Source organism: Neoarius graeffei, chromosome 3 (genome assembly GCF_027579695.1).
Source record: "Neoarius graeffei isolate fNeoGra1 chromosome 3, fNeoGra1.pri, whole genome shotgun sequence".
NCBI classification, from domain to species: domain Eukaryota; kingdom Metazoa; phylum Chordata; class Actinopteri; order Siluriformes; family Ariidae; genus Neoarius; species Neoarius graeffei.
Genome location: NC_083571.1, coordinates 120,766,713 through 120,783,484, shown reverse-complemented (window position 1 = coordinate 120,783,484; position 16,772 = coordinate 120,766,713). Strand labels below are relative to the sequence as shown.

Sequence of the window (16,772 nt, the reverse complement as noted above, 5' to 3'; positions counted from 1 at the left end):
TTTTAAGTAGGGGCTTTACAACGGCTTTTTTCAAGGACACAGGAACAATGCCAGTCTCTAGGGATGTATTTATGATCTGAAGCACATCTGTAATTATAAGATGTAGAACAGACTTAAAAAAGTTGGTGGGCAGAATGTCCAATTCAGATGTTGAGGAACTGAGATTTTGTACAGTTTTTTCAAGAGTCTCATAATCAATTAAACAAAATTCTGACATTGTGTTGAAGTTATCTGTCTGTGTCACTGGTGATTGCAGTTTTTCAATTATTTGCAACTGAGATATATTATGAGCAATATTATGTCGTATTTTATCAATTTTACCTTTAAAGAAGGATGCAAACTCATTGCATTTATTAACTGAGAGAAGTTCAGGTGCTAATTGTGGTGGGGGATTTGTTAGCTTCTCTACTGTTGAAAATAGCACACGGGCATTGTTCATATTCCTGTTGGAGAAGAAAGACTGTCTTGCTTTACGAATTTCATAATTATATTTACAAAGCATCTCTTTATGGATTTGATAATGGATGTGAAGTTTAGTTTTGTGCCATTTTCTTTCAGTCTTTCTACATTCTCTCTAACAGTTTAACAGCTGGGTATTGCTTCCATGGTGCTTTCTGCTTATCATTGACTCTTTTGATATTGAATGGAGCAATATCATCCATAATTTGGGCCATATTTAAATTAAAAATTTCCAGTAAATCATCTACAGAGTCTGACATTTTGGTTGAGATCCGAGAGAGAGCTTGCTCAAAGAGAACACGTGTTGTCATTTATGACTCTCCTACCCATAGTCATTGAGCTATTCTGAATGTGAGGCGACATAGAAACATCAGAGAAAACACAAAAATGATCAGATAAGGCCAGGTCAACAACAGTAGTAGAAACAGTAAGACCCTTTGTGATGACGAGGTCAAGGGTATGACCACGAGAGTGGGTCGGCCCCTGTACATGTTGTACAAGGTTGAAGTTGTCAATAAGTGCAAGTAGTTCATTGGCATAGGTGTTTTCAGGATTATCTACATGCAAGTTAAAATCCCCAGATATAATAAGACAGTCAAACTCTAAGCAAATGACTGACAACAGTTCACCAAACTCTTCCAGAAAAACTTTGGCTGAATGTAATAAATTAATTCCATCATTCAGTATTCAAGGTATTCCTCAATTAACTTGTTTTTGATCATCATACATCCTTATTTTATTTTTTCCTTTCTTACTTTTTGAATAAAAACCCTTTTTGTAATCACTACCCTTCTAATGCACAACATGGGTTAAAAACGACCTGCATTCATTTTCCAGGTTATTTCATGTATGGCTGAGTGTTTCTATGATATACTTTTGAAATAAGTTCATTTTGTCATTTACTTTTCCAAATATGCAGTAAATATCTTGCTTTTGTTTAGCACAAATCATTTTTATTTTTCCTTTCTTAAGTTATGAACAAGCACAGCTTTTGTAATTCTACATCAAGTTTACACACATGGGTCAGAACCGACCCGCATGCATTTACTCCAGCGTTTGGTGGGAACTGTGAATTGTGCTTGTGTCAGACATTTCACAGCTCAGCACAGCGCCCTTTGCCCATCTAATACATGTAAGTAATGTTTTTCAATTGTTCTAACAATTGAAAAACATTAATTGCTCTAATTGTTCTGTTAAATAATTAATATTGTCTTCTTTACATGTTTTATAATCTTTACTTTTACAGTCTCTACATGTTTCAAATTTTACTTAACTTTTATTCTATTTTATTCTGCTGGTTTTTTCCCCCTATTTGAACTTCTACTTCATTTTATTATTTTATTTCTACTATTGTTTAATACTTATTATATTTCTTCCCATTTATTTTATGTAATTTTATTCTCTATTGTTTACTGTTTTGCTTTTACTTCTGTAAAGCACATTGAACTGCCACTGTGTATGAAATGTGCTATATAAATAAACTTGCCTTGCCTAACATTATCTTAGAAAAATATTGATTATGTTTAGGTTCCCTTGAGTGTGAGTAGATTACTTGTCAGAAAGTTACAAGTAATTACTATTAGCTACCGAGCTGTTGACATATTCTACTTTAGTTAGCTAATTTTATTCTAGTTGGCTTAGCTAACTACATAGTTAATAAATAACTGGCCCCATTCACTGCTAAAGTAATTACTTGAAACAAATTATAGCATTAAGACATTTAATTTTAAATCACACTTGGATGACCCACGTGTAGTAATCTAAAAAGTATTTTTGTTCATAAAGTAGGAAAGAAAAAATTAAATTAATGATTTGTGGTAATTAAAAACAAGATATTTAAAGAATACTTGGAATATTCAATCATAAAATAAATTGATTTCAAAAGATAGAGCAAAGAAAATCTCAGTCAGCATGAAATAACCTGGAAAATGAATGCGGGTCATTTTTGACCCATGTTGTGCATTAGAAGGGGTGTGCATATGTTTTGCATCAAAGGGTTAAGCTCCAAATTGGTTCCCATGCAGGAGGGAGAGGCAGGGTTAAAGGTTTCATGGCCTCAGGAAAGGAAGAAACTTAGGCACATGTATGCTGCAATTTTATTCCCAAATAGAAGGGGCAGGCAGGAGCAAATGTTCCATGCCCCGAGATGGGGAGGAAGAGGGACAGCCATGTGAGCACAGTGATTCAGCACAATAGCCATTTTCCCCTCCCCACCTGGCAGAGAGAACAAGCTAAAAGGGGATTTCTTGTTTTTCCTGGCCTGCTGGCTATTTAATAGAGTAGTAAAGCAAAATCACAAGTGTCCAATGGACTAATTAAAATAATTTGGTACAGTTTCTAAGATTAAGTGCAACCCATTCAAATTCAGTAGAAAAAGGAAAAAAAAACCTATAAGGTTAAATATGGAAAATTGGAAATATGCCTCCATAAAAATTTCTAATGGTACTAAAGAAACATGTAAAAGCATTCAAATGATTAATTAAAATAATTTTATACAGTTTTTAAAACAAATCACAACCCATTCGAATTCAATACAAAATGAAAACTGCTTAGTCATTCTCCGACGGGGAGGGGAGGGGCCTCCCCAGGACTATAAATAGAACACAGGCTTACACACAAGCACACACACATGCATTGACTCTCCTACTCTCACCTTACTATCCAGCATTTATCTTCCAAAAGTCTATTTCTAGACTAAACAAAGCTCTCTCTTTTTGATATACAAACTCTTTGTTTAAAACAAAATATTGTCCTCACTATCCAGCATTTATTTTCCAAAAGTCTATTTCTAGACTAAACAGAACACTACATTCAAAAGTTTATTTACAGACCTTTTGTTTAAAACAAAACAGATTTGTTTTTTTTCTTTTTGTCTCTAGCAAGCCAATGCCTGAAGAAGGTATATATTGTACTGAAACGTCGCGACGGGCTTGCTTTTCCCCCTTTTTTTGTTTTCTTTTACAATAATAACAGGTGGACTCACCCTCTCCTTTCAGTATGAGTGAGTGGATGGTGGTACAATGGGGCAGATTCCGTCAAGGCCTAACACACAAAGCACAGTGGTACCATAACCCACATTATATTGAATATAGACCCTCATTCAACACAAAAGATCAGAATAAGAGCCATAACCCTAATTACTCAGACAACAGGTTTGTGGTCTTAGGCCCTGTCCACACGGCAACGGATTCAGGTGAATCTGATAAAATTGTTTATCGTTTTGGCCTGGTGTCCACACGGCACCGGCGTTTTGGGTGCCCCACAACGATTTTTTTTGAGAACGGGTTCCAGAGTGGAAAAATCTGGCAACGGCGCCGTTGCGAAGTCGTCTGGATGAGTAGAACGGATTTGTTTACGATGACGTCACAACCACATGACTAGAACAAGCAGCACTCTCGCTGTTTTGTATGAACCACTGCATTGCATTCACTTTTGTATACAGCTTTTCTTTTAAATAAACAAGTAACTGAACCATTTCTTGAATTTCTTTTTTTTATTGGACAAGACTGCTTTTCAAAATGTTCACACACAATATAAAAAGTTATATAAATTATATAAAAATACTTTTCAAAATGTTCACACACAATAAGAAAATTAAGTTATATAAAACTATGCACACTAATAAAACTAATTTGTACACACAGAAGGCACGATTTCCTCGCGTAGTCGCAGCCATCTTCTTCTTGTTGTTGTGTGTTTGTTCCTGACAGTGCTTCACACCGGGTAGAAGAAGGGGTTTATGCGCATGTGTCTACTTCTTCTATTGTTCTGGTGTCTCCGATGGGACCATCTTACAGCGCCCCTAGAGGTGTGGCATGTGTATTGCATTGTTTTCAGCAAGCGTTGCGTTGCCGTATGTACCTGATATTTTACTGATCCATTGCCCATGTGGACGCGATATTTTTTTTAATAAAATCTCGTTGCCATTGTCATGTGGATGTAGCCTTAGTTGATGAAAGGAACCACTCGTTGGGGGCAGAACTCAAAATTGAGACACCTCTAATCAAAGTACTAATGTGAGATGGTCAGCAACTCCTCCTAAAAACAACACACAAAACAATACACCAATCACTGTTCGGGATAGGCAGAACATTAAATTGATGTATAGCCTTATCTGCTTGGTTCATCATTTGAGCAAGATTTTAGCTTCTTTGAGTCCCGCACACCAACCGCCATCTTTACAATGCCTTACTGAAACTTTGTGCATGATTATAAAGCCAGCCTCTCCTTCAGAGCGCACTCAATTGCTGTTAGAAGGTAATGCGAGGAACTGTCTCTATAATACCAATTTGATTTTGGAAGAACATTACAAACAATAGACTCTGTTTTGGAAAAATTAAAGGATGAAATCAGAGGTGATTGATTGGCACCCTCTGTTCGATACGGCTGCCAGGTGGGCCACTCGTAATTATGGCAAAAAACTTCAAAGATCCACCCTTGACCAGGTGCAAGCAGAACTAGCCTCCTCACTGGACAATCATGCAATTTGGTGCAAGACGTCCAGTCAACCTAGAGGGGCAGAACAGGATGAGTGCAAAACAACATCTGTTACGGAAGTGACATTGAGCCAGTTCTCGGAGGAGGACTTTCCGCCCCTTCCCAGGAGGGATGCTGCCACCTCTCCGCTCCCAGACAATACTTGGTACAGCACTCCTGCACCTAAATCTCCTCGCCGGTCTTGGCATAGACAAAGAAACCCCAATGTTATAGAGGAGACTTGCACGTAATGGTGTGAGATCATTTTGAATCCTCCGCCCACGGTTTGTAACAACTCAAACCCACAGCCTCTGCGTGAGCCTCCTGAAGTACAGGCAAACAATATCATGGCAATAGTTCATGAACCTCCTCGATCAGATTCGTTCCAACAAGTGGAACAGGAGGAACTTCTAATCTCACTCATAGATGAGGAACCAAATGAGGAAACATCCACAAGGATGTTTCTCTCACCTGTCATAGAAAGGATGGCCCCTGTCACAAAATTTCCTCACCCATTAGCACACATCGTAATACAGATATTGTTCCTGAAGCTGGTTTGGAGTGGTGGAAACCAACACAACAAAGGTTCAGACCCACTAGACATCTCAAAACTAACAGGAAATTACAGGATTGGAATCTCACAATCACCAAAAAATGGTTAATCATAGGGGATTCCAATCTCAGCAGGATAGTAGAAAATCACATTCCAGACCTACAAATTGGTTGTTTTCCCGGGGCAACCTTTGCACATGCAGCAAACATCATGCTTCATGCAATTCTGAATATCAGAGTCGAAAAAGTCATTTTGGCATTTGGCATTAACCACAGAGGCCAACTCAGACAAAACAGCCACAAAACAATTGCAAAAGGCCATCAACCAGGCCAGAGAGACCTTCACAACCACAAACATTTGGATTCTTCTGGTCAATTATTCCAAAACTCTGAATTCGGTCGAAAAATGCACAATGGACTAACTCAATGAGTCCATAAAAAAGGCATCCCATTACATTCCATTGCTCCTGGATTCTCTATTCAAGACTCTGGATGATGGTGTCCATTGGACCCCAAAGACTGCTCAACTCATGTTAAATCACTGGATGTCCTTCTTAAACTTGTAAGCCCCATAATCCCACTGGCACGGGAAGGGGCTGACACATCCATTATAAATTTATCACACTCTTTTACCCTGAACCAAGAACAATTTAATTTGCTTCAGAAAGGTCTGACTTTCATCCCAACAATAGACCTACATAAAGATCAGAAACCCCAATTCAGTAATGATCTACAGACGTTCCATCATAAAATTAAATTAAATTTATATTATGAGATTAAAAAGAACAACAATCAGCCCATCCCTTTTACCCCCAAATCAGATTGGACATCTAAATTTGGCCAACTTTGGTCAAAAAAATTTACGATAGCAAATAATTGTGCCTTAAAAACCCTCAATTGGAACTCTAGGGATTTATGTAATTTAACCCATGGGGAGGTTAAAACGCTCAGGCAACTAAGGCAGAACCATGATACTGTTATTAAGCTAGCAGATAAGGGAAGTACTGTGGTCATATTGGATAAAAGCCAATATGTTTGGGAAGCTAAGAGACAATTGACTAATCTGGAACCTTATGTTAAACTCAGTAAACCTATTTATCTGGAAACTATACCCATGATCATAGGTGACCGGCTCTGTGAAGGTAAATATATAAATAGGAGACAGGGCCAATATCTTTTAGGACAGGACAACCCCAGACAGAGGAGGTTCTATTTGTTACCCAAAATCCATAAGGACCCAAAAACATGGAGCGTCCCTTTTGAAATTCCCCCCCGGATGCCACGTTGTCCCACCCTATATCAACCAAACAACCTAGCTATATTAAAGACACCCATGATTCATTGATAAAATCAGAAAAGCCCTAATCCCCAGAGAAGCCTTTTTGTTTACAATGGATATTATATACCAATACTGAAACTGAGTAAGGCCTCAGAGCTGTACGGGAATGGTTTAACCGGTACCCCGACAGCAAAAGACCGAATGATTTAATTTTACAACTGTTGAAAATTAACCTGACACGCAATGATTTTGAATTTGATTCAGAATACTATTTGCAAATTAAGGGAAAAGCAGTGGGTAAGCGATTCGCACTGCCAATATTTACATGGCAGCGTGGGAGGAAACAGTCTTGGCTGTTAACCCTATAAAGCCCAAATACTCGTACTACTTCAGATTTTTGTCATGCTCCGCCCCGGACATCCACTCCGGAGATTACGGCTCTCTCACGTCAGCACCGATCCTAATCCAGGACAGGAATTCTTTCTCCCCTGAACTCACGTCCTGGTTTTCATTGCTGCTTATTTAAAGGCCATTCTCAGACTCTGTTTTTTCCAGAACATTTCGTTTGCTACTCCAGCTGTTTCTGTGCTGCTCTTACTTCTCATGGTTTTTCTCTCTAGCAACTTTTCTTGGTCATGGTTTTTGCACTAAGGTTTTTTTTCTGATTCGTGTTTTTTTTTTTTGCACTAATGTTTTTTTTTTCTCTTGTTCATGGTTTTTCACACTAGCATTTTTGTCTTTGCCTGTTTCATGTTTTTGTCAAGTTGTTTGTCTCTTTATGCCCAGTTATTTTTGCCATTTGTCTTTTGTCCTGTCTGTTTACCTATTTGCCATGCCCTTTCTTCTCTGTATTAAATCATCTTATTTATTGGATTACTGTCTGTGTTCTATTTTTGGATCCTAACTTCACCATACCTCCACCAGTCCTAACAATTTTTGGATGACATATGGGGTGTCTGCAAAGACACAGAGGAGAACTTTGAAGTTTTCGTTCAAGGTCTCAATAACCATCACCCCTCCATTAAAATCAAACACCAACTTGATTAATTTTCTTGATAACATTTATTTCCCGATTTCTACAACACAGGTATATTGGATACGAAGGTTTATTTTAAAGAAGCGGACACCCATGCATTGCTACACAAAAGAAGTTTTCACCCAAAACATACATTCAGGGGTATAGTAAAGTCCCAATGTGACGCCCCTCCTGGGCTGTCTTCATGTTTTCTGTCAATCTTCCCTCATATTAGGTTCAGCATGCTTGGGGGCGGAGTTTCCTAATTATGACTGAGGTGCAACACCGGGGCGCAGGTGTGCCCTGGTGTTTTAAGGAGCGGCTCCTGCAACTACAAGGGACCTCGTTTTGTTTTTTGATCATCAAACGCACATGCAGCATACCTCACTTCACAATATAATTGACCATTCCCCATTTAACTTGTTTTGAACTTGCAATTCTGTTAAAATAAATAGTTCTTATGAACGTATTTGGTTGTCGTCGCCTCCCTTTATTGTCGTGGTTTCCCCTAGGCCATGACACCCGATTATTTAGATTCCAGAGAATTCGTTCCAGGCAAGAGGATTTTTGGAAAGCCACCAAGACCTTATTCAGTGCGTTAAGATTTAGAGGTTACTCCCAGTCCTTCCTCCAAAATGTCCTCAAAACATTTTCTATTCCAGTCAAAGAGCTATGAATCATTTGGTTGTGTTACATGAACACATCTTGATTTTTTCAGTGATTAATACTGAAGACTGTCATGGAAAATGCTGTCTTTTGCATTTTTTTCAGGTTTATTCCTGAACTGTACTTTTTATTTTTATCATACATCATACCATGACTCTCTGTCTGTTCATCATCAGTATCCAGTGACCACACCTGCTGGATGGCTGGGTGGACCTGATGGTGGCTACATGTCCAGTAAGGACCTTTTAACTGTTTCTTTTTCTCCATATGCTTTTGCATGGAGGCGGCACAGTGGCGTAGTGGGTAGGGTTGCTGCCTCACGGCTCCTTCATTCGATCCTGAGCGTGGGTTACTGTCCGTGTGAGGTTTCACATGTTCTCCCAGTGTCCATAGGCTGCCTCTGGGTTCTCACTATTCTCCATATTAAGATAAGATAAAACTTAATTTAATCCCCAAAGGGGAAATTCACTTATAAAATGACATTTTATATCCTTCTTGTCCTGCATTTTGTGCAGATGAACACGTGACACCTGTAATCATGTCACCACCAGTGATGGAGCCCTAACCCTAACCCTAGTATTTGTGATTTCCTGTACTCTGGTGCATGTTGGTGATAGCCAAGACCCAAACTCAATATGCTTATGGTTTATAGAGTGCATTTGTGAATAAACTATACATTTATTTTTATTTGCTTTCAGTGGTACCAGTTATTTCCCAAATTAAGGGCTAAAATACGTATCTTATGTTAAAATAAGAAAGGTCATTATATAACCAGTCAATAAATTCAATTCCATTGCAATTTATTATGGTTTTACCATAATCATGGCCTTGGAACACTAGATAGATAGATAGATAGATAGATAGATAGATAGATAGATAGATAGATAGATAGAATATTAAACCAAGAGTGATTTAAAATGGGTAAGTTTCAGATAGAAAATAAAATAGACAATGAGTGGATAAAACAGTTAATACACCAATTAGTTTACACTAGGCTATTTATGAGGTCTTAGCCAGGACATACTTAATGTAAACATGTGTAGCTTACCTTTGATTATTTGGGAGGCTTTCGTTTTCCCCATGGAAAATTTCTTTGCGATGGAAGAGTCTGGGAACATTCCAGCCACGCACTTGTTGAAATCATCAAAGAAAGAGAGGCTAATGTTTTTCTTAGCTATTAGCATCGCCATCTTCACCTCAGACAATCGCTTGTTCAGCCTCGCCTCCGGACGTAGTTCTGTAATTACTGATGCCTGAGAGGGCGGGGACGTGAATTCTAGTGGTGTGTCGTTCACGAACGAACCGTTCTTTTTGAACGAGTCTTCGAAGTGAACGACTAGAACTAGTTCGCGCTGCCTCTCGTTCTCGGTCGTTTGCGAATCAGCAGTCTCTGCTCGCTGGCAGCAGGGCGGTCGCTGAATCTCGGTCGTTGGCGAATCAGCAGGATCTGTTCAGTAGCAGAAGGGCGTCCAACTTGCATTTTGATCTGTGCAGAGCAGCGCCACTTTACTTCTTTAAGGGCTATCTGAGCCCTATTATCAGAGCGTTGACACATGCCAGGTCTTTAGTTTACAATTTAGAGCTCTCACTCAGCAATACATTTCAGTTCACAGTGAACGAGCTCAGCAGTTCGCGAACGAACGAACAGCCAGCAGCCAGCCTGCCTGCTGCCATACTGGGCTGGGCGCATAGCAACGGTTTCCATGACTGTGATAAACAATGAAGAACGTGGCTCTGGAGATCGCGGCATACTGTGTTCGTTTTTTTAATGTTAATGCAATTTGTAATAAAGTGGTTTGTTCTTTGTAATGAGCGTTGCTGTTGAATATGAGCAAAATGGGTGTTACTTAATGGGTTTGAACAACTGCATGAAACAGTCTGCAAAGGAGGTCTCTTGCTCGAACAGCTGGAAAAGGTCTCGCTAGACGTGACGTCAATCGAATGTTCGTGCATAACAACCGTTTCCATGTCCATGACCAGGCCAAACAATGAATGATCATGAATGCAGCAGAGAGACATCGCAGGCTACTGTTCGCTGAATACGATGACTTGTAAAGTTGTTTATTCTCTGAAATGAGTGTTGCTGTTAAATAAGCAATTTTTTTTTTGCTTAAATGGGTTTGAGAGAACAACTGCATAGCCGGCAGACCATGGCTCTACTAAAATAAATATAATAAATATAAAAACAGCTTTATTCTCATCTACATTTAATTAACTTTCAGAGCTTTGTTTATGTAGTCTTTTTCAGATAATGCTAGGATAATGTTTTTCTTCCATCTTTTTCTCAAGCACATTGTAATGTATGAAAATCTATTGTGGATGGCACCTCTGCCGCCTCTCGTTCACTCAAGATGAACTAAACTTCGGACGACAGCCATTGTTGTGCCGCTTTGGTGTGACGTCATCAAAATGAATGAGTGAACGTACTGAACGAACGAATTTCCTTGCTGAACTGACCGACATGAACGAACTGGCGGAAATGAATCGCCATGTCCCACCAATAGTGAATTCATGGCCCGACTTCCTGCTGTAAACTCCTGTCAGAGGCACGTCATGAATTCTTCTTCTTTCAGGTTTAATGGCGGTTGGCATCCACTATGGTGCATTACCTCCACCAACTGTATTTTTGCGGAACTGCGACACTATCTAGTTGGAGTTTCAATGGAGGAGTGACCAAAAAAAAAAAACCCAATAAATACACTAAATCCTACCTAAAAGGCCTGTATTTTTAAGGAACTCAAAAACATGCTTCCAAGCAGATGGTACTGAGAAGGCAAGTAACCTATCAAGAGTGAGCCTAGTCTCCCCTAGCTCTCTAACTCGTTCTAACAGAATTGCTCTCTGGACACTATAAGCTTGGCATTCTAATAACACGTGATTTACAGTCTCTCTTTCCTGACAGTAGATGCAGTGACCAGTGGCATGTTTGCCAATTGTGTGGAGGTTGCCATTTAATCTACTATGACCTATTCTAAGCCTTGTGATTACTTGTTCTTCTCTACGGCTACCGCTGCCCAGTCTTCTTGAAGGGACCTGTTTTTGAATTGCTCGTAGAAAGCTGCCCCTACTTTCCCCATCCCACTGCCCCTGCCATGCACCCAACATTTTCCTGAATATAATAACCTTGACCTCCGCTTTGCTTAGTGGGATGTTAGACTGGATTTCAGATTTCAAAGCCTCTTTGGCAAGCTGATCCACAGCCTCATTTCCTGCAATGCCCGAATGGGATGGAACCCATAGGAAATTTACTAAAATGTCTTGCTGGTGTAGTCTAAAAAGATATTGAAGTACCTCACAAAGTAAATCAGGCCTACACTTAGACTTGCCGTGAAGGATACTATTCAATGCTGACAGGGAGTCAGAACATATGACATTGAATCTAGATTTAGTGTCATCAATCCACATTAAAGCAAGATAGATGGCAAATAACTCCACTGAATAAACTGCAAGGTGGTCAGACGTCCTTTTTGCTATTTTTGTCTTATACTGTGGGATAAAAACTGCAGCTGCAGTTTTCCCAGTTTCAGGGTCTTTAGAGCCGTCTGTAAAAATTTGAACCCCTTCAGGATAGTTATTGCGAATGTGAAAGTTGGTTAAATATTTCACATTACTATCATCCTCAGCTTCCTCGCGCATCTTCACCAGGTTAAGATCCACCTCAGGCATAATAAAAAACCAGGGGGGAATAGCTGGCAGTGGTACCACAGAGCTATGGGCCACCTTGGTTAAGCCAAGCTCTCCAGCCTGATCATTTCCAACCCACCCAAAACTATTAAAGTTTGCCTTGCCATGCTCCCAACATTGATTAAGGATATGCTTGGTTGGATGATCCCCTTTATAACCCTGCAGGTTCGTCCAGTACACCATCCCCAACTGCTGCCGCCTTAAAGCCAATGGCATCTCCCCTGCTTCAACCTGAAGTGCAGGGACTGAAGAGGTTGTGAATGCCCCACTGCACACTCGTGAGGCCTGTGCCTGGACCACATCAAGTTTCAATAAGTGTGTCTTTGCTGCCGATCCATACGCAATGCACGCATAATCCAGTGACGATCTAATAAGTGCTATATAGACACGTTTTAATGCCATCATAGTGGCACCCCAATCACTCCCCACTAGACACCTAAGTATATTTACTGCCTTTTTACACTTGACAACAACTCTCTGAATGTGATCTCTAAAAGTAAGTTTACTATCCATCCAAACCCCTAAGAACCTCACCACCTCAGCCTGTTTGAGCGGCTGCATATATAAAATAATTTGCACAGGAGGTACACGTCTTCTCTTGGTGAAACAAATAACCTGTGTCTTCTCCACTGAAAAACGAAAAACCCACTTATCGCCCCACTTCTCCACAAGACTGACCACCGCCTGAAGTTTCTGACTAATGAACACTGAGTTTCGGCCCCTAATCCACAGTGCTCCATCATCTGCATACAATGAACGTCCAATATTACCATCTATTCCAGAAAAAATATCATTAATCATTATACTGAACAACAGAGGGCTGCACACACTACCCTGTGGAACTCCATTATCCACAGGATAAGTACCAGAATATGACTGTCCAACACGCACCTCAATGGTCCTATTTAACAGGAAGTCCATGACCCAGTTATACAGCCTACCACTTATTCCCATTGCCTCTAACTTGATAAGGAGTCCTTCACGCCATAGCATATCATATGCCTTTTCTATGTCAAAGAAAACTGCATTGACTTGCTCTTTGTTTGCTTGAGCTTTCCTTACAGTATCCTCCAAGCACAACACAGGGTCCATAGTCATCCTTCCCCTGCGAAACCCACTCTGACATGAGGTAATTAAACCTCTCTTTTCAACGACATAAGTCAACCTGTGACCATCCGCTCCATTAACTTGCAGAGGTTAGAGGTCAACGCAATGGGCCTGTAGCTTGTTGCCTCGCTCTTTTCCTTACCTGGTTTTAAAATTGGTACCACAACAGAGTGTTTCCAAGCTAGGGGAATAGTCCCCATTTCCCATACCAAATTAAAATGCTTCAAAAGTACCATTTGTGCTTCAGGCCTTACTTTATCCACCATTACATAACAGATGTCATCTTTGCCTGGAGAGGTAGATCTAACTCCCCTAAGGGCCCGCTTTAACTCAAACATAGAGAATGGTGCATCAAAGGCCTCATCAGTAATAATCTTTTTCTCTAACACATTAGGGTGCAACCTTACCAATTCCTCCCTAGCCACTCTAGCCTCAGCAGACACATTATTCATACTATGAATTCTGGCAAACACTGTAGCAAGGGCTTCTGCTTTCTCCTTGTCCGTTCCCATGACTTCATCATTAAACTTGATAGCTGGTAAGGAATATTCCCTCCTAATTCCCCCCATTCTTCTAATCATCCCCCACACTTCATTAATTGCCATATCTCTTCCAATAGTGTCACAAAATGCTCTCCACCGCTCCCTCTTTGCCGTTCTAAATCACCCTCCTAACCATAGCTTGGGCTTTTTTATACTCAACTAGATCAGTGAAAGAGAAAGTAGACTTAACCTTTTTAAAAGTCTTATTTCTTACCTGTATTGCTTCCTTACACTCATCTGTCCACCAGGGCACCATTTTCCGCTTCCCACTGCCTGACGTTTTCCCAATGAATTCTAAAGCAGAAGAATGCAATATCTCTGTAACCTTACTGTTAGCCATATTAACATCCTCATACACATCCAAATTGAGGCACATCAGCCTAGTACTACAATTTGAGGTAAAATCTTTCCATTTGGCCTTTTTAAAATCCCACCTGGGGAAGATTACTTCCTCAATCTGAACAGATCCCACTCCAATTTCACACAGGATGGGGTAATGATCACTACCAACACAGTCATCCTGCAATACATTCCATTTAGAGCATCTTGCATACTGCGCAGACACCAGGGTGAGGTCGATAGCTGTCTCCCGCCCACTTGAGACATCAATTCTGGTTCCCCTCCCATCATTGAGGCAAATTAGATCTCTTTCCTCTAGCAACTCCTCAATTACCTTACCATTACTATTGGTGTCTGTGCTCCCCCAAAGGGTGCTGTATGCATTAAAATCCCCACACCATACCATCTTGTGGGATACATCCCCCAGGAACTTATCAAGAACATCTTTGTGTAGGACAACGCAGGGATTGTAATAATTAACAATCAAAAAGGTGGAGCTACCTATCCATACCTCAATAATAATTCCCTCTACCTCCCTACTTACCTTTAATATTCTATATCCCAACCCCTGCATGATAAATAAAGCCACCCCTCCACCAGGGCCATTATCCCTGTCCCTACGCACAGCTACATATCCTTGTAGGACAAAGTCCAGGTGAGGCCTAAGCCATGTCTCCTGAACACATAACATTTGGCTTAATATCCAAATCGTCAACAAATTTCTTAAACTCCTGCCCATTAGAGCAAAGACTTCTAGCATTCCACTGTAAAATACTAAAAATCATTAGGAACCCCCACATGATGCTGACTGTGAGGTGGCTTGTACGCCCTGGAGAATATTCAATGCTTTAGTAATTTCATCGACTGAAACTTCCGCCCCCACACGAAAATGCTTCTGTGCAGCTTCGACAATAACTTTAATCCTCTCGCTCCTGCTCTCTGTGACCGCTGAGCAGTTTATGACTTCAGCCAAGAATGCCAAGAATTTCACACTATCCACCTTTATAGCGTCTGCACATATAGGGCTAGGTGATTCCTTACTCTGCTGAGAAATAACACTTTGCCTTTGTCCCTGCTGTCGTTGGCCCGTTTCAAGCTTCCTTCTTCCATCAACCTTCTTAATTGCCTCTGCATAGGTAAGTTTCTCCTCAACCTTAACTCTTTGTACTTCAGATGCTTTTTTGTGTGCTTGACAACCCTTGTATGCTGCACTGTGTGAACCCCCGCAGTTGCAACATTTAACACTAGTACCCTCCTTACATTGACCATACTCATGATCTTCTCCTCCGCATTTACCACATCGTCTTTTTCCTCTGCAAATGGCTGCTACGTGCCCAAATTTCTGGCAATTAAAGCACCGCAATGGAGGCGGGATGTATGGACGACCCTGGAAGCTCATATATCCTACCCTAATCCTCGTAGGCAATACCTTCTCATCAAAAAATAACAAAACAGAAAGGCTCTCCTTTTTTATTCGATCTCGGGTAAACATCAATCTCCTACATTTGACAACATTAGCTCCAGATACATTGCTCATAATATCCTCACACGGCAAATCAGTAGACACGTCAGTTATAACTCCAAGTTCAAGTTTCTTTCGCTCCCAGTAAGTGCACTTAATTTTCTTACCATCCATTTCAGACATTGCAAGAAGTTTATCCCGCTGCGCGGCATTGTAACAACCAATAAGTAAGCTGCCATCTCTTACAGGTGTGACCTGCACTGTGCCTACGGCTGCATGAAGTGCTTTGGTAATTTTCAGTGGATTAATAGAGATAGGTGAATCAAATTGTAATTTGACCTTTAGTTCCTTGTCATTTATCACTCGCATTGCTTTATTGGGATTACCTTTATCAGACTCTAAATTACCTTCGGACACTCTGTCTCGTTTCGCTCCTCTTCCTACCACCTGCCATTCCTCTTTTGAATTTCCCTCGCCTTCTCCTTCCATGTCTATTTCACCTCCAGTCAAACTACCGTCACTTCTCTCCATCTCCCCTCCTTGCCCTCCTCCTGAGCGGTTCTCCCACCGTGTTTGAAAAGCACGTCGAAAACCTCAAGTTCCGACTGCCGACCGCGTCATGAATTCTGGACCTACCGACTTTTTTATATTGTGAAAATACGGGACTTTTATATAATGTCAAAATACGGGATATTTTCGGGAAAATAAAAAAAAAAACGGGAAGACAGCGGGAAATAAGTCAAAATAAGGGATTTCCCGGGAAAAACGGGAGGGTTGACAGGTATGTACAGTGTAGCATATTAGCATATTTAACTGCACATCGCTCTTAAAAAATAAAATTGCTGTACCATGCCATACCAGGAGGTGGCGATAATTGACTGATGAAACATCGTCAATGCACCGGTTCCATCCAAAATAGCTCAGGTTATGATTTGTATTGCACTAAGTAGGCTGCAGAAGGGGCGTCTTTTATGGTGCACATAGTGCCCTTATATGGAGATCAAGAAGCCATTTGGGATTCAGCCCCTATTTCCGTCTCAGTGTCCTTGGCAGGAGAGAGCAGGAGATAATGTTTCGAACCATTGCGGTGAGTTCATTGCAACAAATAATGTTTAAAAGCAATCAAAGCGTTAATTAGGATGTAATGAAGGGTTTGTGGAAGTAATACATTTTTGAGGTACGCTAAGCGAA

General features: G+C 40.4%; 1 protein-coding gene across 1 annotated transcript in view; it reads left to right on the top strand.

Moving 5' to 3' along the window:
* Nucleotides 1-16,590: 16,590 nt before the first annotated feature.
* Nucleotides 16,591-16,772, top strand: part of LOC132883907 (cytochrome c oxidase subunit 7A2, mitochondrial) — a 28,160-nt gene continuing 27,978 nt past the window's right edge. The window contains exon 1 of the mRNA XM_060918020.1: nt 16,591-16,668. Within this exon, the coding sequence (XP_060774003.1) occupies nt 16,651-16,668 (18 nt within the window). The 5' untranslated portion in view covers nt 16,591-16,650. The remainder of the gene's footprint in view (nt 16,669-16,772) is intronic.